Source organism: Poromitra crassiceps (genome assembly GCF_964638095.1).
Source record: "Poromitra crassiceps genome assembly, chromosome: 30".
In the NCBI taxonomy this organism is placed as follows: Eukaryota; Metazoa; Chordata; class Actinopteri; order Beryciformes; family Melamphaidae; genus Poromitra; species Poromitra crassiceps.
The window spans coordinates 9,236,715-9,262,705 of record NC_139652.1 but is presented as its reverse complement, the minus strand read 5'-3'; the positions used below and the strand labels follow the sequence as shown (position 1 = coordinate 9,262,705).

The following is a 25,991-nucleotide window of genomic DNA, read 5'->3' as shown; positions in this document are numbered from 1 at the left end:
CTGGCACTTCATTCCTATAAAATGCTCAATCTTGTAGACATGGAGACTCAATTAGATGACAGATAATCTACATTTGTCACTATTGTCATTTTTATTTCTGTTGGGCAGCAATGGCAGGTATGTGTGTCTGTCATGGTTTATTTTATTAAGGTAGCCTAACAGCATGATTCCTACATAAACATTGGTCCAAAACACCTGAGACACACATTCAGCTAGGACACACGAGAAAGAACCAAACCACACATACCCATAGCACAACGATTATTTCATTTTCAACCCAGTCTGCAATATTCCCAGTCATCTTGGCTCCACCACCATACAACAGCATATTGTGGTGTTCAGAGAAACACTACTGACATTGATGTTAATATAGAACAAAATCACAAAGACCTCTCACATTTAAAACAAATATGTAAATAAATATTCAACCAACCATACAAAACGGACAAAATGAAGTAGTATGCTTTTTCATGAGTTCGCTGGTGAGGTATTTCTCTAGTAATAGTTCGAGGGGGTTGGAGTGCTCTTTATAATCCACATTGCATAATCAAGTATGAAAACAAAATGGAAAAAACATTACTCATCAGAGGTGTGACCGAGCCGACTTGACTCCAGTCCCGAGTCGGTCTCAAGTCTTTAGGCACAAGTCTCAAATCGAGTCTCAAGTCTAAACGTAGATTACAGAATAAAGTCCAAGCCAGGACCATGTCATTAATGTCAAGTCTAAAGTGTAAATGTAGTGAACACCAAGTCAAGTCAGAACAAATCAAAAGTCCAGTAGGCTAGTAGTCTTATAGAAGACTAAGTGTCAAAGACTTTTAACATGCAATATGATTTTAATAGGATAAAAAACACGAGTTTGATTTCTATAATCGGTCAATAGATTGAATCATTCCATACAAATTCAGAAAAAAACGAATTTACTTGCCAGATGGAAAAATCTCAGTTACTTTACACATACATAAGATCTTCTGTCAACCTTTACAAGTTAAAGTCAAGTCCCAAGTCACCTAGAACCCAAGTCAAGTCTCAAGTAATCTCCTCGTGAATCCAGTCAAAGTCTCAAGCAGTCACATATTTGTGACTCGCCGCACCTCTGTTCTCACAGAAAGTAAACCATCACTACAATAATGTTGGGCTTATTAGAATTAAGAAAGCTAGAACAGCCTTGAGGTCCGTGACCAACACACCGCTCCAGTGCAGAAGTTCTCTCTCCATGCAGTGACCAGTCCCTTCTGCCCTCTCCCTCACTGGGCTTTCTTCTCCTTCACCTCGGGCCCCCGCAGGGCCGTCCGCACGCTGCTCCACACCTCCGTGTACAGCAGCGTGCCCAGGAACACCACGGCCGTGCCCACCCAGTGCCACGGCGTGAAGGGGTTCTGGAAGTACAGGATGGAGATGATGAGGCTGAGGAACTTCCTCAGGGTCACCACCAGGGTGACCGTCAGCGAGGCGCACTCTGTGGTCAGGATGAAGACGCCGCGGATACACACGTACCTGAGGAAGGCGGGTAAGGACTACAACTAGAAATGGAGGAAACCAGAGCAACATACAATGAGTGCAGTGTAAACTCCCAGAATGTCAACATTATCATGGGTGGTTGCTTTGGCCGATTGTTAGCTGCATGTTTGCTGGTATATGATATGTTGGCTTATTAGATTAGATGTGTTTGTAGCATGTTAGCTAGTAGAATGGCTGCTCTGTCTAAAAAATGATATTTTACTGGCTAAGGGAATAAATATTTAGCTTATAATTAAGACATGAGTTATATTTTGTCACAGTCAGGTGTCACAGTCATAACTCCAATTTGGGTGATTTTCATGTTTAACTTCAATTGAAAGATTACATGCGCCTCTGTGCGAACCAGTTAGATAAGGGAGAGGGGGGGTATGGGGCTGGGGTTGGGGGGGGCATAGTTGTAATATATATATATATATATATATATATATATACATATGGAGCTGGGGTTGGGGGGGCATAGTTGTAATATATATATATATATATATATATATATATATATATATATACATACACATGTATATATATATATATAAGTTAAGTTACGTTCTTAAGTTCTAACAACGCTGAGTGCACCGAACCACACCAGTGCCCAGGCGATAGATATATCTGAGTCCCTGCAATATTATAATATTCATGTATAAATAATAGAGAAGTAGCTAAACAGATAAAAGCCAATCAGAAGATTTCTCTGTCAGGATACTGTGTGATGACGTTCATCACAAGGTAGATCCACAGCACCGGCATGGTCAGGCCAATCACAGGCAGCGCTACAGGAGCTGCAAGAAAAAACTTTTATTTACATCGCAACTCTGAACACTCACTCCCACGAAAACACATCTCGAGATTAAAGACACTGAAAAACAATCTTTCCACACACTTCCGTCCCTATTCTCCTGTGAATACAAGGAATTTGGCTCTGAAGTCTTGTCACTGCACATCTCAGTTAGAGACATTTGTGTCTCTCCATGGAGAGACAACTCAGTTTTCACACAGATCACCCTTTAATCTCTTCTGTCTTACATGTATGAAGAAAATCAACACTAAACCCTGAATGTAAAATAATATATTGGAAAACATTGACATGTTATAACGAATATTTTCACTTATTCGTTGTCTTACTCGCTTATTACTATTCAAGGTCACTGGGGCGGCTGGAACCCAGACAAACACTCACACCTATGGGACATTTGGTGTCTCCAATCTACCTGACCTGCATGTGTTTGGGGCTGTGGGAGGAAACCGAACACGGGGAGAACATGCAGACTCCACACTCCAAATCTGATCAAGCAGATTAGCAGTTGAACTTACTGCTCTGGCTGAAGTACACACAGTGGTTGTAGATGTTTGTGGAGAAAAGCAGGAAGCCAGGCAGAGGCAGGCAGTGCTGTGAAGGAGAGGGAAGAGCTTACTTGCAACATTTCATGCATCGCACAACTCACTGTGTAAAAATCTGAAGTTGGGAAAAGCTGTTATGTTTGTTAAGAGCTATGGCGTAGCCACGGGTGTGCCTGTGCCACTCAAAGAGGCAGCTGGCACACCACCCAAAAAAGGGGGGAGAAATAAAGTTTTTTGTTTGTTTGTCTGCAAAACACATCAGCTGTCAAGTGTCCGACTGTCCGCTGACCTATGCCTCTGTGCCCCAGAGCATCATGGGAAACTAGCTAAGCTGTCTAGTAAAGTAAACAAATGCAGCGCCAAATCAAGAAGACATGAAACAGAGCTCGCTTTTAAGCTTTTTCGACAAAGGCAAGAAACGTCGCATTGACGAGGAAGATGACTCGTCGCCCTCCCCCTCAACAAGTGCGGCTTCACGGCTTGTAGTGCACCCGTTCCCGCACCTGTATTGGTGGTGGACAGTGGAGAGACAGACGATGATGAAGATGATTCAGCCGAAACAATGACATTAATAACAGCGGGGGGACGCAGCCAAAAACACACCGGTGGTTTGTGCAGCAGCAGACCCAGAGGACACTAACGCTACAGATCTCCGAACCTGCATGCCAACCAAACTTGCGTTCTTTCCTGACTAGAACACTCTTTGGAAAAAGTAGGCGAGACTTTTTTGAGATACTAAAGTGGTTTTACATGTTGTCAAAAAATACAATTGAATTGACTGCTTCTATCTGCTAATAATGAGTGCGAAAAGGAGCAAACATTGATGGTTATGGTTATCGGCCGCCACCAAATGGTTCGCCCCCTGGCACACCCTGTCTTTCTGTGGCACACCCAATGTGCCAATTCTGGCTACGCCAGTGGTTAAGAGTAAAGTATGAAGGACGCCGCACTCACATTGTAGAAGAGCGCCTCCTTGGAGTATTTACCGTACTGCTTGTACAGCGTCTCCTGGAAAATGCCCATTCTTGCAGACATTAGCAGTGCAAAGGTCAACATGGCAATACCTGCAGGGACAGAGACAGAGAACAGTTGATATATGCACATATAAATTTGAAGATGTGTAATTCGCTTTTGGTTTTCAAAAAAATGGTTTCTGAAGCTATTTTTGAGCGTTATAAGTGTGAATAAATTTTCTGATGCTGTTTAATTTTTTTCTTTTCTGTGTTGTAAACATTGACTGTTGCAAATTACTTTTCTGTTGTTTTTATTTTATTTTGGAGGAGAGCTTAATTGAGTAGAAATTAGGTCAGGCATAATATAAGCATTTTGCTTCTGCCTGAGCCTGTTCAGTCTCTGGTTGATTTGACTTTGTTTATACTGTGATTTTGTTATTTATGATGACTGAATAAAAAAAAAAAAAAAAAAAAAAAATTACATTACATTAGCCTACATATATGACACAGTGGTTATGTTGATGCTGATAAAATAAACAGGGAAAACCATGAAGATTAATATAAAAAAAATGTAACAAGTTGTTACATTTCTATGCTTTTCTTTATATCTCTGCTACCAGATTGTTTTATGCAGTTTATGTAGTACAGTTGAGGTAGTTGTTGCCTTGTCGCTACTAACGTTCAATTCTCTTTGTGTACATTTCCATACTTTCCAGACCCATGTATAGAGGAGCCTCAAACTACAAAGTCAAACTGCAAGTCCGTCTCGAGAGCAACGATGACATGCGATGAAAGCGATACAGTGAGTAAAAACACAGCCTCATTGTGCCTGACTGACCGCAGCCATAACTCACCTAAAAGCCAGTGCATGAAGGTGTAGACACCTTCCTCCTCTGAACCTTCATTTGACACATTCTATGGACAAAGATTGTAAATGAGCAAATGTTATGATGACATCCCTATTCAAATCAACACGGAATGAATGAACTCTATAGAAACAAAATGACAAATCACAGAAAGCTTGCAGCACAGCACATACAGTATCATTACAATAATAAATATAGCCGCAAGCGGCGATGCGGGGTCCAAGCTTCCGGTGACTTGGGGGGTATATGTCAGATAGTGCACATTTATTCAGACTTGGTATATGCACAAGTAAACAAAGTTTGGTTGAGATCCGGTGACCTGACGGTTTCCAAGCAGTACTAGTAGTAGTAGTAGTAGCAGTAGTAGTAATAGTGTTGGTAGTAGTGGGAGTGGTAGCAGTAGTAGCAGCAGAAGTACTAAGAATAGTAAATGGTAAATGGTAAATGGACTGCATTTATATAGCGCTTTTATCCAAAGCGCTTTACAATGTGCCTACATTCACCCATTCACACACCGAAGGCGGCCAGCTGCCACGCAGGGTGCTGGCACAGCCATCGGGAGCAATTTGGGGTTCAGTGTCTTGCCCAAGGACACTTCGACGTGCGAACTGGAGGAGCCGGGGAACGAACCACCAACCTTCTAATTAGTGGACAACCCACTCTACCTCCTGAGCCACAGCCGCCACTAGTAGCCAATAGTAGTAGTAGTAGTAGCAGCAGCAGCAGTAGTAGTGGTGGTTGGCTGTTATAGCGCCACCATCTGGTAGATTGGTGTAATTTTTAACTCTGAGTAGTGGGTGATGTCTTGAAACTTGAAGTAGTACTTGGATAGAAAGCAGTTTTTGTGTACAATATCCCTTTAAGTATCTGGACAGAAAGTGGTATTTGGGTAGAACATACTGTCAATACGACAAGTACTTCTCTGGCTCTGCAGATACATATAATATGGTCTACAAAGTTAAATACAACAGTCTGGATAGCTCACTTGGTAAAGCACATGACTTATGCTAACTAAAGACCATTGCCGCTCAAAGTTCAAACCCCATGTGGGATGAAAAACTTTCAACTTCAGACAGTTAAGTCAGTGACATTAATTAAAACCCCACATGCTGCCTCCTTATTTTGCGGTGTTTCATGAACTTTTTCAATATCTTGGAAATGTTAGCTGGAGATTGCGTGGCTGTGTTCAAGAACGTGTTTTGCAACAGGAGAGGTTAGTTCTTGTCTCATGATGGAGCTTTTGTGTTCTGAAATCAGAATTTTCAGTTGTCATTGTGTCTTTCCCACACACACATCAAACCATAGGGCGTAGTGGCGTCCACTACAGAAGGTTGATGGGGTTTATCCCTGAAATTGCTTTTGGTGACTATAGCCAGCACCCTGCATGGCAGCTTGTCATGCAGTCCATTTACCATTAAGGACATTTTTGTATTACACACATAATGCACCACTTTACATTAAAAGTATGCCCTGAATGGAGGTGTTTGAACTAATTGGTGTGGGTTGTGCTGTTACAATGAGCACATGAGTGACAAGGATAATTCAGATTGAATTCTCTTTTTGGACCTTTCACATGTGAAGACACAATAATGTATTGGAATGTTTTTCCTCTCTCATCTGAAAGAAGGCTCCCAGCAAACACAATTACATCATGATGATGTTCTGATATCATCTTTCAGTGACGTCCAGGACTAGGCCAAATCACAGCCGATTTGAGGATCATTTAGACATCTACACAGGAATGTCAAGATGACGTCGAAATATGACATTACCATGAATAGGCATATTCAGTTATTCTGCTATGTACACAGTGTGTATTCAGCAGCGTTATACATAATTATATCCAGATTAACCTTTATTCTACATTTTCAAAAAATAAAACAGTTACCTGGACGTGGTTTGAACCCAGGACCTCCAGCTTTGGGGTCTGCTACTTTACCCCTACACCATCCTTCCACAGCAATGACGAGGCACGGATGTAACCTTATTATGGCATAAACTTGTTTTTATTCAAACGTGGGTGTCAAGTCTTTGTGGATCGGGCATTACTGTGTGACATCTAAACCAACTGTGTATTATGTTACAGCAGATGCAGAACCCCAAAACACATTAACCCCACCCAAAATGCTACATTCCAACTTCCAGTAGTAGTAGTAGTAGTAGTAATAGTAGCAGAAGTAGTAATAGTAGTAGTAGTAGTGTTGGTAGTAGTGGGAGTGGTAGCAGTAGTAGCAGCAGTAGTTGTAATTGACCGGTTAATGAGTTGTGGGCAATTTAGTGTTGGCGTGTGTTTCATTAAAAGTTTCGAGATTTAGCATTTCAAAACGGTTTCACGTATCCAAAATCCTTTACTAACCTTAGGTCGGGGTAGTCCATAGATGGCCCAGAAAAAGTTTTGTGTGATTTGGCCAAACGGTCTAGGAGGAGCTCGCAAAAGTAGGTTTTTGATCAAATTCAAAATGGCGGAAAATCTACCACGCAGAAATGGGCGTGGCCTAGTGGGTTAGATACATGATGCTCCAGGGAAACCAGTAGATGTGGAATTTTGATTCTACAGCTCGCAGTTCAGAAGTTATGGACCGACAAACGTGAAATTGGCTGTTATAGCGCCACCATCTGGTGGATTGGTGTAATTTTTTTACTCTGAGTAGTGGGTGATGTCGTGAACCTGTGTGGAAAGTTTGGGTGATGGGGGGTGTATGGTTTCTGAGATCCACACACTTTTAGGGCAGGAAAAGAACAAAAGTAAATACACAAAAGTTTAAACATTTATCATTTCAAGACGGTTTCAGGTATCCAAAATCCTTTAATAACTTTGAGTCAGGTAAGTCCAGAGATGCCACAGAAAAAGTTTAGGCTCATTCAGGCAAATGGCCTGGGAGGAGATAGCAAAAGTAGGTTTTTGATAAAATTCAAAATGGCGGAAAATCTAGGCACACGCAAATGGGCGTGGCCTATATGGATAGATGCGTATTGATCCAGGGAATACAGCCGAAGTGGAATTTTGATTCTACGCCTCACGGTTCAGAAGATATGGACCATAACGCGAAATGGTCTGTTATAGCGCCACCATCTGGCCGATATGGGTAATTTTTTGTTTTTGAGTAGTGAGGCACATTTACAATCTATGTGCCCAGTCTGGCTACGCTGAGCATTACAGTTTCTGCTGTACATACAGTTTTACCGGAGAAGAAGAAAAAAAAAAATAATAATAATCGGAACAGATACAATAGGGATCCACGCACTTCGTGCTTGGACCCCTAACTAGAAAAGTGCACTCAGTGGAGTGCAGATCTCCGCCAGGCACCGCTACGTCTAACCATGGCCAAACCGAAAGCCCACTGCGAAGGGAACCGCTACGGGAAAGAAACGGGTAGAAATGAGCGCTGCCAGTTCAGCGGGTGAGGCAGCGAGGGACGCTAGAAAGGAGTGCTCAATTTCTAGTAATAATGATAATAAAAAATATGTACCGTTATATTTCTTGAGGTCCACCAACTCTGTGTAAAAAGAAATCTGTAACACAACAGCATCACTGGGTGACTCACCATTTGTTTGGCAGACATGATGGTGCAGATGAAGATGCCAACTGAAATCAACGCTATGGACAGGTATTTGCTTGCTGAATACCTGCAGGACGAGTAAGTGAGACAGAAATAACAGCGATCAAAGAGTGCATTGAAATAGGATGACTGTTTTAGTCTGGCACACAACAAGCAAGCAAACACATTCAGTTTGACTCTATTCAGAAAAGGATTAGGCTAAAATAGGGTTGGGAAATAATTCAATATCATCGTTTAAGTATGAAACATTGAATATTATTTGAAAATGTTTTGTTTGACATCACATTTTACCATTCAATTATGTTATTTTACATGCATAAAGCCATATTGTGATATATAGATATAGAATATATATGTGTGTGTGTATATATATATATATATATATATATATATATATATATATAGAGAGAGATATATATAGAGATATATATAGAGAGAGTAGGAAGGCTGATCCTTGAGCGGCTGCTTCTGGGACGCGGGTCGGGGTCGTAATCGGCCTCGGCTGGGTCTACTGGGCGAGGGTGTATGATGTTGACAGACCCGAAACACCCCACGACCCCAGTTAACATCACTGATGACGCGTCCCAGCGCATGCAGTAGTATGTATACTTGAACCTATATAGAGATATATATACACATATATATATGTATAATTGTCCAAGGCTAAAATGTTCATTAATGCTATAATAAGGGATTGTGAGTTTGCAGGGATACCTTTTCTTTAGAATGATTATGCCCAGGATCATGTTAGCGATTAGCGACCCCTGTAAAGACACACACACACACACGGCAGCAGTCAAACAGGGAGATTAGGCCAAGGTGTCAAACACTCAGAGCTACTGTTTATTTATTTTTTCACTTATTTTTTCACTTGTATATTTGTTCATTTGCTGTTTTATGTCTTATACAGGATGTGTAAGATGTATCCTGGTATTTCATGTGCTCTGATTGTAAATATGAACAATGTATTGTTCCTCTTGACTAACCCATTAACTCATCATCCAATCCAGGCAACTCAATCAAACCAACTGGTTGCACCTGGTGGAGACTGAGAACCAGCTCCTTTAAAAAGGAGTCCATTTGAACACATTGTATGAACCTGATGAAAATCACTGGCTGATTGAAACGTTGTTCCTTTTACCAAATAAAGTAAAAAAAAACTGGGTTGTGGTGTGCGGGCCTACTTCCTTCAAATGCTCTACTTTTAACCCAGCACCCGTCGACGATGTGCGTATAGCCAAACTCTCTCTCTAAAAAACACTCAGAGCTGAACAGTGAACAGCAGACAGTAGGACTCAGAGCTGAACAGTGAACAGCAGACAGTAGGACTCAGAGCTGAACAGTGAACAGCAGACAGTAGGACTCAGAGCTGGACAGTGAACAGCAGACAGTAGGACTCAGAGCTGAACAGTGAACAGCAGACAGTAGGTCTCAGAGCTGAACAGTGAACAGCAGAGACAGTAGGACTCAGAGCTGAACAGTGAACAGCAGACAGTAGGAGTCAGAGCTGAACAGTGAACAGCAGACAGTAGGACTCAGAGCTGAACAGTGAACAGCAGACAGTAGGACTCAGAGCTGAACAGTGAACAGCAGACAGTAGGACTCAGAGCTGAACAGTGAACAGCAGACAGTAGGAGTCAGAGCTGAACAGTGAACAGCAGACAGTAGGACTCAGAGCTGAACAGTGAACAGCAGACAGTAGGACTCAGAGCTGAACAGTGAACAGCAGACAGTAGGAGTCAGAGCTGGACAGTGAACAGCAGACAGTAGGACTCACAGATCTGAAGATCATGTGGAGCGGCATGGCGATGTTGAAGTTCAGGGCATAGTTGTTGATCACACTGACTGTGAAGAACATGGTCACCATGATCACATAGTTGCTGCAAAACAGAGATGGAACGTTATATAGAACCTCAAAGATGTACAGTATGATGTTGAGTGTCTGTGTAAACCGAGTGAATCAGAGTCGCCGTGAGTCCCGAGTGGTAGCGAGTTGTTGGTTAAACTTACTCCCCAGTAAAGACCCGTTAACCAGCTCCGCCAAGGGAGCTAGCTAGCTCTCTTGGTGTTGCGGTTAGCGCATGCGCTTTGGAAGCGGGAGTGTGGGTTCGATTCCCACCCCCACCCCTGGGCAAGCTCCTAAGTAATACATTGGTGCCGTGACCTGGATGTCCAGTGGGTGTGGAGTGAGTTTAGGGGGGGTCAGTGTAACCGAGCGATTCAGATTACTTGTGAGTCCCGACTCCTGAGTGGTAGCAGCCTGGTAACCAGCCCCAATGAATCCTTCATATGAAGAGCGCTGACAACTGCGATTCATATGGGGCTGGATACCAGGCCAGAGTGGTAGTAGCGAGTTGTTGGTTAAACTCACTCCCCAGTATAAAGGCCCATTAACCAACTCCACCCAGGGAGCTAGGTGTTGCGGTTAGTGCGTGCGCTTTGGAAGCGGGAGAATGTGTGCAACATCACGTGACGTCTCTGAAGAAGACTGCAGGAAGCAAAGCAGTCGAAACTGTCAGGTATGACAAAACCAAAATAACGTATTTTCATATGAAATATCTAATACTGTAAACTAAGTCAGACGTCATGAACCTTTTTGGATTAATGTGTGTTGGGATTCCTGCCTCCACCCCTGGGCAAGCCCTTAACATGGGTTACATCTGCTCTCCATCTCATCTATGGCAGGAGGTTAAGCCACCTCTCTTACCTCATGGGGATCGCTGGTTTCTTCCTCCCAAAGTTTGTCTCGAAGATGAAGCCCTCCAGTGCAATGAATGCAAACTGAGCGAAGGTGACAATGTTGCCACATCCTGGGTACTCTCTGAAGAGCAAAACAACAGCAGAGGTGCACTGCTTAGTGGAAAGCTTTTGGTTCTTCCATTCGCTTTCAAGTATGCAAATGTGAGTGAGCCCAACAGTGACTGCAGATATTGATTATTAGATAAATAAGTAACAGATCGTTACAGAGTAATCATATGAATGCTACTAACAGCTATGGTAATGTTTTGTATTTGCAGTGCAACAGGGAAGACAGACGCATCAGAAATAATCAGACAGTCCATAAGTTTGACAGTTTAAGTTTCTCACTGACCTTACAAGTAGCTCCAGAAACACCACATTGCTACAGCAGCCAAAGAAAACAAGAAGAATGGCAAAAACGGTCCCCATGATTTAAAAATTAAATCTTTTTGGAAAAATGTGTCACTTCTGCAAGCGAATTCGAAAGCGAAAGAGCATTCTGGCAAATATCCAGTAGCCTAGTGTTTCTCTTCGCTGGGAATCTTCTGCTCCACACACACTGCTTTTTTATTGAACACGTCTGAGGTTACAGCACTCAGCCGGAGTCTCTTCCTCATGATGACCTCTTGGGTGTTGTAGTTCGTTCACTACGCGCGTGCGCAAGTAGACCCGTCTGTGAGCGAGGGATATAATGATGCCTCACTCTGTCCGTATATCCCGGGACCAGAAACGTCAGCGGAGAAAAATTGCTGACCTGGGGTGTGTTCAACCTGAAAAACGGTGTGCACCATGTGCTACGCTACGGTTTCCGGGGTGAACGTCAAGTTTCGTCCACAATGGTGTGCAACAGGTACGATGTCTCTCGTTTGCTGGATGTGTCAGAGGGGTCATCCCTATGTTCCCCGGGTCCTATGTTCCCCGGGTCCTATGTTCCCCGTTTTTAACACTCTCCGTAACATTTGGGGTGTCTATCCGCTATGCCGACCACCCGCAATGCCGACCTTAGGTTTAGGCGTGAGGGGTGGGAGAGGTTAGGTTTTGGGTTAGGGTCTGGGGGAGGTTAGGAAGGGTTCTATGTTCCCCGGTCCCACAAAAACGGGGAACATAGGACCCGGGGAATATAGGACCCGGGGAACATAGGTACGCTCCCGTGTCAGAGGCGTGTTACTAAAGAGGTGTTATCCAATCAGCCATTTAAAGAGGCAACGGTTTGCTATGTGTTCTTTGGCTGAACTCAATCATGTTTTCGTCCATTAAAAACAAGAGCGCAATGATAAATGTCATCAGTGGTGATGTAATCAATGATGCCACTCGAGCAATTGTGATGTCATCAGTAAGTGATGTCATCGGTGAGGATGCATTTTCTCCCCTTTCACACGAGGGGCCCACAATGTCCTTGACATCATCAGTGGTGATGTCATCAGTGATGTCACTCAAACAATTGTGATGTCATCAGTGGTGATGTCACTCGAGCCAATTGTGATGTCATCAGTGACTCCCTTTTCACACCAGGGGCTCTGGCGTGAGGAAAGTGGGCAAAATCAATCACCGAAGGCGGGGCTTTTTATCTACTGTTTGAGTGATATAGCCTCCAAGACATACGATCTTTGGTAGATTGCGTGCCTGCGTGTTTCCGGAAGACGTGGCGAAAAAAAGCCGCTAGCAGCAGCCAGCAGCTTCTTCGCGTTCACATCACTGCTGATATCAACAATTTAGTTAACGCCAAAACAAGTCTGTTGAATTTTAAGACGAGTTTTTGCTTGATTTGCCTGCACTACTGCCAAAATGATTTCTCTCACGGATTCACAGAGTAAGCGCCGTTTGTGCTTTTCCGCATTTGTTCTTTGTCTTTAAGACTTGATAATGTTGCTATGTAACCCATAACCCAGTTTAGCTTTGCTGAATGAATGGGGTTTAACCAGCACTAGATATAGAAAATAAATCTACATCGATTTAGAGTCATGAAAAGTGCTAGCTAGGGGTTAACCGAGTCAATATTGGTGGCAGGCTCAGCTAACCAGCACTGATTTATAGTCATAAACGTATATTTGAGCAGAAATGATATATGAAGAAACCCTAGGCCTAGAGCTATGGAAGATTGTATAAGCCTTTAAATTATAGGCTGTTAATTACTCAGTAATGACTAACGGATAGCCAAGTAAAATAGAGAAAATGAATGAAATCAAACTCAAGAAAGAGGTCATGGCATACACACGTGCAGTCACTAATGTCCCTGCTCTCTGATGATGATAACACGTGTTTCTTCTCTTTTGAACTGGTTTATCCTTAGCATACGTTTTTAAAGGTGTGCGCCACTTATCTATTACAAATACAATACAATACAATACAATACAATACAATAAAATGCAATAAAAATACAATGCAATACAATAGAGGTAAAACACTTCAGATTTGATTGTGGTATGGAGTACAAACAAAACAAAACAAAACAGAACATCATACAATTGTAAACAACCAGAATAGATCTTTGGTATACATATCATTTTAAAAAGAGGTTTTACTCAGTAATTGACAGTCATTGTAATGCTATAATAGTTATAATAATAATAATAATAATAATAATAATAATAATAATAATAATAATAATAATACATTTATGCAATTATTTCTAATTATTTTATGGTCGTTATTTCTGCTAAGACTGCTGCCTCCTAATGCTGTATCCATGCCCTTTTCATATTTAGGGAATTACCCATAGATTGTATATAAAGAATTACCTTTTTTATGTTCATATAACTCCCATTTGATCCAAATATGGGAATCATTCAAGTTTCTTCTTAAAATAACTGTATGACTTTCGGAACACAATGGCAAGAATATTCTTCTTTTTCAAATCTGCAGAAATCGGCATGGGGCTGACGGGCTTCGGGGTGTTTTTCCTCTTCTTTGGGATGGTGCTGTTTTTCGATAAAGCTCTTCTCGCCATTGGAAATGTGAGTTCATCTACGATTCCACCGACCCCCATATCTCATCTCAGGAAATGCCTGTACTATCACTGTCATGGATCAGACTGCCATGTGTTTGTTCCTTATCGCAAACGTGTGTGTCTGTCTTTTGTGTGTAGATTCTGTTTGTGGCGGGTCTGTCGTTTGTCATCGGCCTGGAGCGCACGTTCAGGTTCTTCTTCCAGAAACACAAAGTCAAAGCCACCAGCTTCTTCCTGGGAGGCGTGTTGGTGGTTCTGATTGGCTGGCCAATCATCGGCGTCGTCCTGGAAATCTACGGTTTCTTCCTCTTATTCAGGTCAGTACAGTTCAGTAGTAAAAGGCTGTTTCAGTTTGATATCCTAGTGGGACTTTTTGGTCTCATCTTGTTCTCTCTCTCTTTTTTTTTATTACAGGGGCTTTTTCCCAGTGGCGATAGGCTTCATCAGGCGGGTTCCTGTTCTCGGGTCATTACTCAACTTACCAGGGATCAGCAGTGTGAGTATCAGGATGACCAGGGAACCACACACACACTGACCAGGGAACCACACACACACTGACCAGGGAACCACACACACACACTGACCAGGGAACCACACACACACACACACTGACCAGGGAAACACATAGACACTGACCAGGGAACCACAGACACACTGACCAGTGCCAGCTAGGCACAAGATTGCACTATTGCAAAGATTGCACATGCCCTATTGCATAGTGTGTTTAAATCATCCAAACCCATTAATAAGGGAAGAATAAAATAAGCAATAAAACCATAATACCATAAAAATCATAAAAGTGAAAATCAAATTAAATCGGCAGCGGATTAGATAAAAGAATAAAAGAGTAAAAGAATAAACCAATAAAAATAGGATTAAGAGGTAAGAGAATAAGACCAAAGTAGGAGCAGTAAGAACAAAAACAAACAAACAAGGCTTTAAATACCGCTTCTACTTGGATACCTACCTAACCTAACTGGAGTGCTACACGTTGTCCTGTCCTCTCCGGTGCCTCCTCTGTCTTGCTGTCTGTCAGAACAGAGACTCTGTTGTACTGAACAGAGCTGCACTGTGCATCATGAAGCCGCCTGGGACTCCCCACTTCATGGCTGAGGTGACCCTGTGTGTCAGTTGTCTCTGTAAAGCCTGTGTGAGTGTGAAGACTGCCGGTGTCAGTTATCACAGCATTTTGTCCCCATGTTGTTCACTATTAGGTGTGCAGTGTAGTCGACCATGCGACGATGTGCTGCTACATTTAATGCCACAATAGATACTGGAAGTTTCGTAAAATATGAGCCTTCTTGATTTGATTGCCCCCGCCACATGTCACAATGCCTATGGCATCATCAGTGATATCGCAATGCACAATCAAGTGACATCACTGATGACATCACTTCCAGTTGAGTGACATCACTTCCGGGACAACATTGAAACTCTAAACTTTAACGGTGTGTTACTTTGTACTGTAGCTCATGTCTAACCATGTCTTCTTAAGGTTCCTACACACCACCGACGAGTCTAAGCGAGAAACTCGCAGGCACTCGCACTCGCCCTGCAGCGTGGTTGGCTGCCTTGCTGTATTTCCGTCTTCAATTGGTCGATTTCGAAATGCCCCTCCTTCCCCCGCGCCATCTTGTCGCTCACCAGCTTGCAAAGCATGCTGGGAGACCTGGCGAGTGGACATCGCAGGTGACAAGACGAGAGGAGGGGCCAAAACCGAAATAGACCAATTGAAGACGGGAATACAGCAAGGCAGCCAACCAAGCTGCAGGGCGAGTTGCGAGTACATGCGAGTGCCTGCAAGTTTATCGCTTAGACCCGTCGGCGGTGTGTAGGAACCTTTACTCTCTTTGACGGTGTGTTTGTAGCTCATGTCTAACCATGTCTTAATCTCTTGTTCTCTTCCAGTTGGTGGACAAAGTTGGAGAGAGCAACAATATGGTATAACAACAGGCTGTTGTTGTTTGGAGCAGAAGTCTCAGTATTTATAATAGCTTCTAATAGTGACTTTCTACCTTCTGCTCATCGCCTCCCCATACAAACAAAAAGTCACAACTGTGAATCCAAACATTTCGACACAAAGGAAAGAAGTTTTCCTCAAGACACTCGACTGACATCATGGCGTTTCCTCTGTCAGAAGGAAATGGCTTTATTTCTTGTTGCCATTGGACATTGTTACCAAGGGACTTGTATTTTGAAGGCTGCTAACAGCCCCTCCCTTTTTTTGTATCTTTGCCACTCGTTACCAACTTGAATGGACATGTTGGAACCGACCACTGGATTATCTGGATGCCTCGGCACTGCAGCCTTCCCTCCATGTTGTGTGCCTGAACAGTCACTGAGAGTATTTTGACCTTGTTCAATGAAGTGTTACTGACATTTTTCTACAGTTGCTAAAAAGGCTGCAGCTTGTGCTCCACCTGAACACAACAGACACTGCTCTCATCACCGCAGTCACTTGGATATTAAGAGGCTTCGTCAGAGACATGTTTTACATCTGTGTAACTTTTGTAAATGCATACTTGAAATAAAGTGTGTAGTTTTTTTTAATTATTTGTGTTGTCAAAATATATTTTTGCTTCAGAGATATTCCAGATTTACTTTAAAGGATCATACAGATTTTTTGCATTCAAGGAAGTTGAGTCTTCTCTCTTAAGGTGAGACATGGCATGTAAAAATTCTGTTTTCTCTTTCTCATATTCTGAGTGTATGTATATACCGTGTATATATATGTGTGTGTGTGTGTGTGTAACAGGAGTCCTACTTGAGCCTAGACTCTAGTACTCTAGTACTCTTCCCGCCCCTGGATAACACTGAATAACTGCACACATACTCAGTTCAAGCACCATCAAACTTGCTTTATTACACACCAAAGCAACATGAGTGACACATACTGCAACACAGTCAAAGACAAATGAGTGAAACGTTTGATTTCACTCAGTTGACTTCACATTTTCGTCTCCACTCCAACGAGACGCGTGGGATACAAACCCTGTATGTCTGGGGATCTACGGAGGGCAACGGGTGAAGGAGTGTGCGGTATGTCTGGTATTTTGGGACTGCAGAGTAATAAGGTGAGGGGCAGCTATGTCGCCCTCTGCTGTTCATTTAGAGGTCCTTCAGGTCCCTTTGGATGTCCCACAGTGTGCTGGCACTGGCCTGCAGCTGGGACACCTCGCCCTCTGTCAGCGTCACGTTGACCACGCTGGCCACGCCCCCGTTGTTCAGCACGCAGGGCAGGCTGAGGTACACCTCCTCACTGATGCCATGCATGCCCTGCCAATCAACATCCACATCAGCGTCAGCCAATCAATCAACATCCACATCAGCATCAGCCAATCAATCCACATCAGCATCTACCACACTATCTACATTAGGACACGAGTATGGAAAGACACCAGAGTCAGCAGAGACTGAAATTCACTCGTATACATCTGAATGTATCATGCCCATATTGAACTTGATGATTCGTTTGTTGAATAAATTAATTTAATATTTGAATCGGTAGGCACAATTGAAGGCATTGGTGTGAAATTAAATATAATGATTAACTCTTGATTTTTTTGCTTTAATTTCAAATCCGACAGTCAAATTCTTCCAGTTGACAATCTGTGAACACAAGTCCCTTATATTATGATCAGAGGTGTGACTGAATTGGGGAAAACCAAATTTGAAATGATGGTCGAATTTAAAGTCAGTAATCGGTCACATTCAATTTGTATTCAATTTCAAGTTGTGCCTTACAGGTTAATTTTTATTAATTGACAAATTCAAATTTGTACAGTTCAAATACAATCTCTGCTGGCAAAAATATCTTCGCATTACACATAGTCTTGCATTGTTCAATGGCAATAAAACCACAACAACAAAAATACGGAATATATCTGATAAAAAAAATCTTGCACTTGTGGTACCAATTACCAAAGTACTCCTGAAGTGCTAGGTACCAACGTGCCTGTTAGAAAACTGCTGAAAAGGTGCACACAAAAAATGTGTGTGTGTGTGTGTGTGTGTGTGTGTGTGTGTGTGTGTGTGTGTGTGTGTGCGTGCGTGCGTGCATATTTGAAGGATGCAGTGAGTTTGTGTAGATGTATGTGTGAAGAGTCCTCACCTTCACCATGGTGGAGACGGGATGAATCCTGTTCATGTTCCTGATGAGGCTCTCCGCCAGGTCGGCTACACTCAGTCCAATGGCCCAGTTGGTGTAGCCTTTAAGTTTGATCACCTCATAGGCACTGAGACACACAGGGACACACTTTAAGATGCTGTATCAAAAACTCTCCAGGTGTGAGCAAGTGGAGACAGCTTCTGGACTGCTTTATTCATCTGAACAGTGAGCATAGTTGAAGTGACAAAAACCGAACTGATGAAATACAACAATCAAAAATAAAGAAAAGGGACAAATTACTTGGATTTTTACAGCTGCTGAGATACAAAGAAGAAGAAGAAGAAGAAAAAGGGGGCTTCATGTTTTATTTCCTCTGGCAGATGTGTCTGGCTCCCTTCTCGCTCAGACACATTTCCACCTGGGCTGAAAACTACCGAGCCAATCACAGCCCCTTTATTATTACACGGCATCGTTCTACGTCTGTTATTTCTCTCTAGTAAACCACTGCTAGCAGACAGTTGCTAACGTTGTTCTGAGGACGTGGACGGACCACATCCAGTCATATCAATCCACAGAAAGAAGTCCGGTAAATTTAACAGTTGCTTCACTTCGGGGTCCAGCATCACGCTATCAGGGTTTATATCGCGATAATGACTGGCTCACTGTAACGGCTGATCTCATGGCGTTTGGCAAACCAGCTGATCAGTAGGCTAACAGTCTGTGTTTCAGTCACTCTGCGCTGTGTCACACGTTTCGTTGCTCTGATTGGTTGAGGCATTTTTGACTGCGCCCGTTGGTAAGGCCCCCTGGAAATAGAAATTGGATTGAGAGATACCAGACCGATTCGTATTTGTGAACTGGTCTGGTGATGTCAAGCTACAAAAAACCCAGAGACTTATAAAAAGCATCACACCTCAAAATTCATTCACCACTTTTTTTTTTTTTTTACTTGTACCATCAGCTGACAGCATGCAAATGCACAGCAGAACAAGTCAAGACCAGCTCTACCTGTCCACCACCATCTTGTGTGCCTCCTTCCAGTTCTCCTCGTCACTGTCGGTGCCGATGTCCGGGTTTAACGTCTGCAGGTTGACTCCAGCTACGTTAGTTCCACTCCACACAGGCACTAAGACATACGATGACATCATCACCCTCTGCCTACTCAGTCAGTGCTGCAGTCACTCATCCTTATCAGACAGTAACATTTAAGAGATGGGGGTCACACACACACACACACTAGGGCTGTCACTTTTTATTCGAAATTCGAATTTAACTTTGAATGTGGGGGAGGAGGGCATGTTCGAATGTATAATTCATAGCTTTCAAGGGGCGTTACGTGCTGCCGGGAACGCCCACCTGGCGGTAAAAAAAAAACTTGTTGATTCCGTTGCCTGTGGGTCGACTCACGCTGTTTGTTCAGCCAAAGTGCCGGATAGCCTACCTGTTGTGCTATCGGTTGCACTAAACCGACGAGGAGACACGCCTGGCTTGTGTTTTACAGAATCCCGTCGGAGAAAGAAAGGAGGAGGTTGTGGATTTGTGCGACATGGTTCAGTCGCTGGGGAGGGCAAGAAAATTGCTTTTTTTTCTACCATCAAAGTACACACGTCTTTGCTCTTTGCTGCCAACATTTCATCAAAGGTAAGCTCAAGTAACGTTACAATAATGATTAATACCCCGTTAACGTTACTTGAGCTTACCTTTGATGAAATGTTGGCCGCAAAGAGCAAAGACGTGTGTACTTTGATGGTAGAAAAAAAAGCAAAAAAAAATTGCCCTCCCCAGCGACTGAACCACGTCGCACAAATCCACAACCTTCTCCTTTCTTTCTCCGACGGGATTCTGTAAAACACAAGCCAGGCGTGTCTCCTCGTCGGAGGCGTGACAGCGTGAGTCGACTCGCAGGCAACAGAATGAACAAGTTTTTTTTGACCGCCAGGTGGGCGTTCCCGGCAGCACGTAACGCCCCTTGAAAGCTATGAATTGACCTGTTCGATTTTTTTTCCTCTTTTTTTCTTCTTTTTTTTTCTTAACCAACATTAACCAACTGCTGCTTGCTGGTAATGTTAATCCCATGTCAGAAAACGTCTCCAGATTTGTCGCGTTAGTCTCTTCTGAGAAAGATTGTCTCCAGGGTCTGAAAAGTTGTCTCGAGTTGGATGCAGCAAAAATAAATAAATTATTATAATTAATTAACCAAAAAACTTCGAATATATTCGAACATTTTGCGGGCAATTAAAGTTAGTTCGAACTTTATTTTGGGAAAAAGTGACAGCCCTAACACACACACACACACACACACACACACACACACACAGAGAGAGAGAAACCCTCACCACTGGTGTCTCCATGCTCTCCCAGGATCCAGCCGTTGAAGCTGCTGGAGTGGATTCCCAGCCTGTCGGCCATCAGGAAGCGGAAGCGGGCGGAGTCCAGGTTGGTGCCGCTGCCGATGACGCGGTGCTTGGGAAGGCCGCTCAGTTTCCAGGTCACGTAAGTCAGTACGTCAACTGTTGAAGAGAAAGACAGTCTTAGGTTACACGATCAAGAGGCGAATCAATTAATCAGCTAATTGCTTCAGCATGACTGTGAAGTGAATGGATGTACGAGTCAGTGTCCGTGTGTGTTAAACAGCACCTGGGTTGGAAACCACGATGATGATGCAGTTGGGGCTGTATCTGACGATCTGGGGGATGATGTGCCTGAAGATGTTGACGTTTCTCTGGACCAGGTTCAGCCGGCTCTCCCCCTCCTGCTGACGCACTCCGGCTGTCACCACCACAATGCGGGAGTTGGCTGAAACAGAGTAGTCTGACAGGGGGAGAAAGAGGAGTAAAGGAGACTGCATCTTATATTATAATTGATATATGAGTTCCACATTTTCTACTCATTTCATTTCAGAGTCATACACTTGCCTTTGTCTGCGACTATCTTGGGGGTTTTGAGGAAGAGGCTGCCGTGCTGCAGGTCCATCAGCTCTCCTTTCAGCTTGTCCTCCATCACGTCCACCAGGGCGAGCTCGTCAACCAGCTCCTACACACACACACACACACACACACACGCGTCATCCATCCACCGACCTCCTCTCTCTCTCCCCCCTCTCACTATCCCTCTCCTTCATTCTCTCTCCGTCTCTCCTCTCTCTCCCTCAGTCTCTCTCGTGTGTGTGTGTGTGTGTGTGTGTGTGTGTGTCACTATGACATCATCAGTTGCCGCAATTGCTCAAGTGACATCACTTATGACATCAGTGATTTATGACATGACTGATGTCATAAACAGAACAGAGAAACATTGCCCACATGCTCCCTTTTATAATATAGGAGGATAGGATGACTTGACAAGTTTTCTGAAGTCTTGATAAAAGAGCTTGTTAGATTGAAAGTTATGAGATTTATTCCACCAGACAAACAAGATTAAATTCTGTTTTCTGAATTTGTATGGAATGATGGAATTCATTGAAGTTTAAATTGATCATGGAAATCAAACTCATTATGCGCTTATCAAGTTTTTATCAAATCATATTGCATTGACAAGTCCTAGATATTTTGTTTTCTTTAAGATATTAAATTGATACTGAACTCTTTATTAGTTCTGATATCTACTTTTTCTACTTTTACTGGTGTTCTACATGTTGGCTTGGAACTTGATATTAATGACATGGACTTGGGACTTGACCGACTCTGGACTCGAGCAACACTTGAAATAAGGTCTATAGAAACACTGAAGTGGTTGTTTGTTCCTAGTGCAACGAGGCTTTGGAGTAAAAACATTAGACCTGTACAGTACCTGACCCTTGTTTAGTGTGACTCCCCACATTTAGCACTGATCATTTTGTACTGAATGTTTCTGCATAGAACAGATATATTCTGTTCCACACAAGCAGCATCCGGATTCTGCCCTGTGCGGTGTGTGTCGTTTTGTTTTGGATCGATAAGGTAATCCTATATTACTACAACTACCACTGCTGGAACTGCTGTAGTAGCAGGTGACTGTAGCTGGTGACAGCTGACATTCTCCTGACATTGCCACAGCACTGTAACGAGGACAGTGATGACATAAGAGACCCAGTCAGACAGACACCAAGAGCTCCGTAATCCGGTGTCAGTCTGGCAGAGATCCTGGCGTGACCCCTCCGGTGACAGCAGGGGAAGCAGGCAGGTCATGTGAGCCAGGGGCAGGTCATGTGAGCAGGGGCAGGTCATGTGAGCAGGGGCAGGTCATGTGATGCAGGGGGCAGGTCATGTGATGCAGGGGGCTCTTACCCGCAGCAGGATGCTGATGGCACAGGCCATGCCCACCTGGCCCACGCCCACCACCGTCACCTTGTTCCTGGGGGGCTCAGCGGGGCCGAGGAACAGCGGGCTGAGCAGCTTCTGCAGGATCGAGGTCATGCTGAGTGCTGGAGAGCAAAACAGGGAAGAGGAGAACGGAGGAGGGATGAGAGAGATCACCTGATCAGACAAAATGTCCGTCCTAAGACGAGTGACCGAGGAAGTCTCAGACGGAACGAGGACAAACGGTGCTGCATCCGGTCTGCAGGCTGAATAATAATAAGGCCAACTTCATAAATACTGCATTAAGCATGGCATTTAATATATTAGCCCTAATGAAAGTGTGACTTCTCCCTGCTATCTAGATCCATTGCATCCACACAGGAAGAAGAAGAAAAAAACAAAAAGCAATGAATACGCCAGGTGCCAGACATTCATTCTGAAAAGACACTCGGCCAGACAGAAGAAAGAGCGACAGAATACTTGCATTGTTTGGCGATGCTCCGAGCTGCGATGTATAAATACCAGCACGTAATCAGCATGGCAAGCTGATACGGTACGTAAGGTGTGCGTGTGTCCAGACGGACTCAGACGGTGCTGTGCAGTGCAGTCGGCTGCAGGCAGGTATCCCGGACGTCAGCACGGAGCCGTGTGTCTGAGTCACAGAGCGCATGTGACTCAGACAACACAGCTCCGCTCCTCTCCCTCCTCCTCCCTGCTGCTCTCCCTCCTCCTCCCTGCTGCCCAAATGGAGGCAGAGAGAGATGGTGTAATCGGATGGCGAACCTGCCTGCAGGCAGTTAAAGGAGTTACCGTAATCCTTTAACGCTGCCTCCATCTGCTGCGCCTGCTGCACCCCCACATCATCAGCGACAGTTAACCTTGTGCCCAATGGGGTGTCAATATAGCACTTTATTGTCATTAGAAAAGCAATTTATGAAATGACTGCTATCATATTTGCTGATGGATATCATGCATAGATTATGTGCAAGTCTCTCGCTGATATAATAAAAGCATTGCAATGCATAAGAGTGTTACAGCTACTATATTGTCAGTATCAAATAAAAAGTGTATTCCTTCAAAACACATCTGAAAATGAATTTTTGATCACAATGCCTTTTTTAATGATCACTCTAATTCTCTTGTATTTGTAATTATTTTGATAAAAATCTTGTTTTATGTGACATTTTATCCAATGAATTTGATGCGACTAAGGTTTTTTTGTTTTATCTTCACATTGCTTTTATCATCATTTGTTTTGATCTGCTTGTGCAAAGCACCTTGTAATATTTGTGCCATATAAATAAAGTATTATTATTATTGGCTGCAAGATAGTGTATAAATTGTTAGACAATTCTCTCTGTCTGATATACGATCAGTGTAATGCACAGCTACTATCTTGTCATTATCAAATAAAAATGAGAAGAAATAACATCTGAATTATGTAACATTCAATGTTCATTCAAAATTCAATATTCGCCAATCTTCTTAGTTCAAATTGGCTAAGTGGGTGGCGGTGTCTGTAGCGGCGGTGGGTGTCTGTCACGATTGTGATGCCATCAGTGATGTCACACGAGCAACTGTGATGTAGCATGAGCCGATGCCGCACAGTTGCACGACGGCGCCTAGGTGGGTGGGCGGTGTCTGTCTGTCAGTCACGATTTTGGGAGCCCACGGAGCGGACGATTTCCATAACTGCAGCCATGGCGGCGGCGCATCATCTCCAGAGTCTGCGCTCAATTCCTAGTATTATACATTTGGCCGTGGGCATTGTTTACATACTGACCCTACATCTCCAACTGTCTCTACAAGGGATTTATACTTGCAGAGGCTTAACCGGCAAGGTCACAGGAGTTATCAGTGAATATCATGAAACTTAATTATGGCATTTCTGAACAGATGTTACTACTTGACTAATCATTAATTAAAATAGCCTACCATATGGTATAATATAATAATTATTTCTGTAGACGTTCTGTGACTGACAGCACGGGCTAGAGAATAGCAAATGGTTGTAAGGTGTCCAAGAAAGATAAGTTAGCCCTGAACTCCTTTGTGTGGAGAAGTCAGACATTTCATCAACAGCCAAAAATGTCCCAGACAAAAAAGTGTTACAAGAATAAGAAAACTACAGATACTTGAAGACGCTCTTCATGTTCAGTACATACTTTTGCTTTCTCCTGGTAAAAAGAGTGACCTGTCCTGTCGATGGTCCAGATGAGAAGACAGTGGTGGCAGTGGCACTATGCAGGCGCGTGACAGCTCTGCTGGAGAAAGCAGCAAAAACAGAAGCTGCAGAAGCAGACCCCACCTCGCATGCAGAGGTGGAAAGTAGGCCTACTGTACTTGACAGACAAAAGTCCCTCTGATCCGAGTCCCAAGCGAGTCTCAAGTCAATTGGTCCCGAGTCTCAAGCAAGTCCCAAGTCTTTCCTTTTGTCGGCAAGTCAAGTCAAGTCAAGTCACAATGTTATTTCAAGTCAAGTCTCGAGTCGAGTCATAGGTTATGTCAAGTCAAGTCGAGTCAAAGATTGTCAATTCAAGTCCCTCACAAGTCAAGTCGAGTCACAGGTTATGTCAAGTCGAGTCACAGGTTAGAAAAAATGACAAGGCAGAGATTATTTAGGCTGCGGACGTGCGCATTCACGTGAATACGTGCTTGTTGCCAAGCAACACACTTCTCTCAGACGAGCTCGAGACAGCTGGCAGACAGCTCCAACTCAGCTCAAACTTATAGACCAAATCACCGTGACGTCACCATGTAAACAAATTTACTTCCGGGTACCACTTGGGAAAGGCGGCAGGTTTAAATGTGCGTGTTGTCATATAAATGCTGTCAAACCCTCTCGTTGTTTTCGGCCGACTACTTTCAATTTAAATGGTTAAACGGTTGGTAAACATGCTTGTCCGACGTATCTAGCCTTTCTTCTGTGTTTGTTTTATGTAGTGTTAGCTAGCTAATAAAGTTTGTTTGTCTGTCAAACTCGCTGTTTTTTTACGTTACAGACAGAGTAACCTCGCGTCACCAGGCTCTTCTCGGCGAGAAAGAGGAGCCTGGTACAGACAGAGCTACTGACGCCAGGTCAATTTAATTTAGCTTCAAGTCTACTCTAGTCTGGTCCAACAGGTAAATTAGCTAGTCTGGTCTCCACTAACGTTAGTGAAAGTGTTGTTATGAATGATATTAAACAACAACACAACACGGACGAACCATTTTTGTCTTCTTTGTCTGTTTTTGTCTTCAACATGTCAGTTTGTGCCGTCCACCGCCATTATAATGTGTGGACCCAGGGGTACCCGGAAGTAAATGTAAACATCCCGCTGATTTGGTCTATAGAGTTGTATTCAAAGCATAGAAACGTTCTCACAGCTCAATTTAACAGCGCCAACACAAACACACAGAAACAAGATGGAATTTGATCACAAGTGCGATCAGTACTGAATGCGATGGCAGACTGCGCACTGCGGGCAGTTGACGAAGTCAGGAAGAAATGGAAAGATCTTCCGACGCATCAGCTTTTAAAACCCCGCCGACGAGCGGAGGTCCTGCGCCCAAAACGTCTATTTACAGCACATATCGATTGATATTTTTGGAGAAGATTCCGGCCGCATCACGCGCAGATCAAGATGAGACAGCTGTCAGTGAGTACGCCTTGGGTGTAAATTTTACGCCTGCTCCATAAGTTACACCC

At 43.4% G+C, this 25,991-nt stretch overlaps 3 protein-coding genes across 5 annotated transcripts; 1 reads left to right on the top strand and 2 right to left on the bottom strand.

Annotated features, from left to right (window-relative positions):
- Window positions 1–94: 94 nt before the first annotated feature.
- slc35b4 (solute carrier family 35 member B4) lies at window positions 95–11,537 on the bottom strand. Its single transcript, XM_083663131.1, has 10 exons — window positions 11,327–11,537; window positions 10,943–11,056; window positions 10,013–10,115; window positions 8,950–8,999; window positions 8,221–8,302; window positions 4,664–4,724; window positions 3,811–3,920; window positions 2,830–2,905; window positions 2,222–2,297; window positions 95–1,497 (listed from the first exon to the last, which is right to left on the bottom strand). The coding sequence occupies exons 1-10, from the start codon at window positions 11,401–11,403 to the stop codon at window positions 1,248–1,250; spliced, it is 999 nt and encodes a 332-aa protein (XP_083519257.1). The 5' UTR covers window positions 11,404–11,537; the 3' UTR covers window positions 95–1,247.
- A 1,106-nt stretch (window positions 11,538–12,643) lies between these two features.
- Window positions 12,644–20,803, top strand: LOC310800509 (vesicle transport protein GOT1B). 2 transcript variants are annotated; one of them, XM_083663118.1, is made up of 7 exons: window positions 12,644–12,784; window positions 13,837–13,928; window positions 14,060–14,238; window positions 14,336–14,417; window positions 15,830–16,578; window positions 20,391–20,522; window positions 20,664–20,803. In XM_083663118.1, the coding sequence occupies exons 1-5, from the start codon at window positions 12,760–12,762 to the stop codon at window positions 15,866–15,868; spliced, it is 417 nt and encodes a 138-aa protein (XP_083519244.1). In that variant the 5' UTR covers window positions 12,644–12,759; the 3' UTR covers window positions 15,869–16,578; window positions 20,391–20,522; window positions 20,664–20,803. The 2 variants fall into 2 exon arrangements, with proteins under 2 accessions (XP_083519244.1, XP_083519245.1); XM_083663119.1 differs by lacking the exons at window positions 20,391–20,522; window positions 20,664–20,803 and adding an exon at window positions 18,991–19,103.
- Window positions 16,771–25,561, bottom strand: LOC310800507 (L-lactate dehydrogenase B-A chain-like). 2 transcript variants are annotated; one of them, XM_083663115.1, is made up of 9 exons: window positions 25,511–25,561; window positions 24,469–24,564; window positions 22,292–22,428; window positions 20,945–21,062; window positions 20,667–20,840; window positions 20,366–20,539; window positions 19,038–19,155; window positions 18,033–18,156; window positions 16,771–17,197 (listed from the first exon to the last, which is right to left on the bottom strand). In XM_083663115.1, exons 1-9 carry the CDS (start codon window positions 25,545–25,547, stop codon window positions 17,030–17,032), a joined length of 1,146 nt encoding a protein of 381 aa, XP_083519241.1. In that variant the 5' UTR covers window positions 25,548–25,561; the 3' UTR covers window positions 16,771–17,029. The 2 variants fall into 2 exon arrangements, with proteins under 2 accessions (XP_083519241.1, XP_083519242.1); XM_083663116.1 differs by lacking the exons at window positions 24,469–24,564; window positions 25,511–25,561 and adding an exon at window positions 22,788–23,235.
- Window positions 25,562–25,991: the final 430 nt, after the last annotated feature.

What these genes read in the sequence shown, in the direction of transcription:
- LOC310800507 (XM_083663115.1), bottom strand. Translation starts at nt 25,547, where the DNA reads ATGTTGAAGACAAAAACAGACAAAGAAGACAAAAATG. An exon ending in CCATCAGCATCCTGCTGCGG is followed by an intron (nt 21,063 to 22,291) that starts GTAAGAGCCCCC and finishes GTGTGTGTGTAG; the next exon opens with GAGCTGGTTGACGAGCTCGC. An exon ending in CACAAGATGGTGGTGGACAG is followed by an intron (nt 18,157 to 19,037) that starts GTAGAGCTGGTC and finishes TGTGTGTCTCAG; the next exon opens with TGCCTATGAGGTGATCAAAC.
- LOC310800509 (XM_083663118.1), top strand. Translation starts at nt 12,760, where the DNA reads ATGATTTCTCTCACGGATTCACAGA. An exon ending in TTCTCTCACGGATTCACAGA is followed by an intron (nt 12,785 to 13,836) that starts GTAAGCGCCGTT and finishes TCAAATCTGCAG; the next exon opens with AAATCGGCATGGGGCTGACG. An exon ending in GGTTTCTTCCTCTTATTCAG is followed by an intron (nt 14,239 to 14,335) that starts GTCAGTACAGTT and finishes TTTTTATTACAG; the next exon opens with GGGCTTTTTCCCAGTGGCGA.
- slc35b4 (XM_083663131.1), bottom strand. Translation starts at nt 11,403, where the DNA reads ATGGGGACCGTTTTTGCCATTCTTCTTGTTTTCTTTGGCTGCTGTAGC. An exon ending in TCCACATGATCTTCAGATCT is followed by an intron (nt 9,000 to 10,012) that starts GTGAGTCCTACT and finishes GTGTCTTTACAG; the next exon opens with GGGTCGCTAATCGCTAACAT. An exon ending in TGTGTACTTCAGCCAGAGCA is followed by an intron (nt 2,298 to 2,829) that starts GTAAGTTCAACT and finishes TTTTTCTTGCAG; the next exon opens with CTCCTGTAGCGCTGCCTGTG.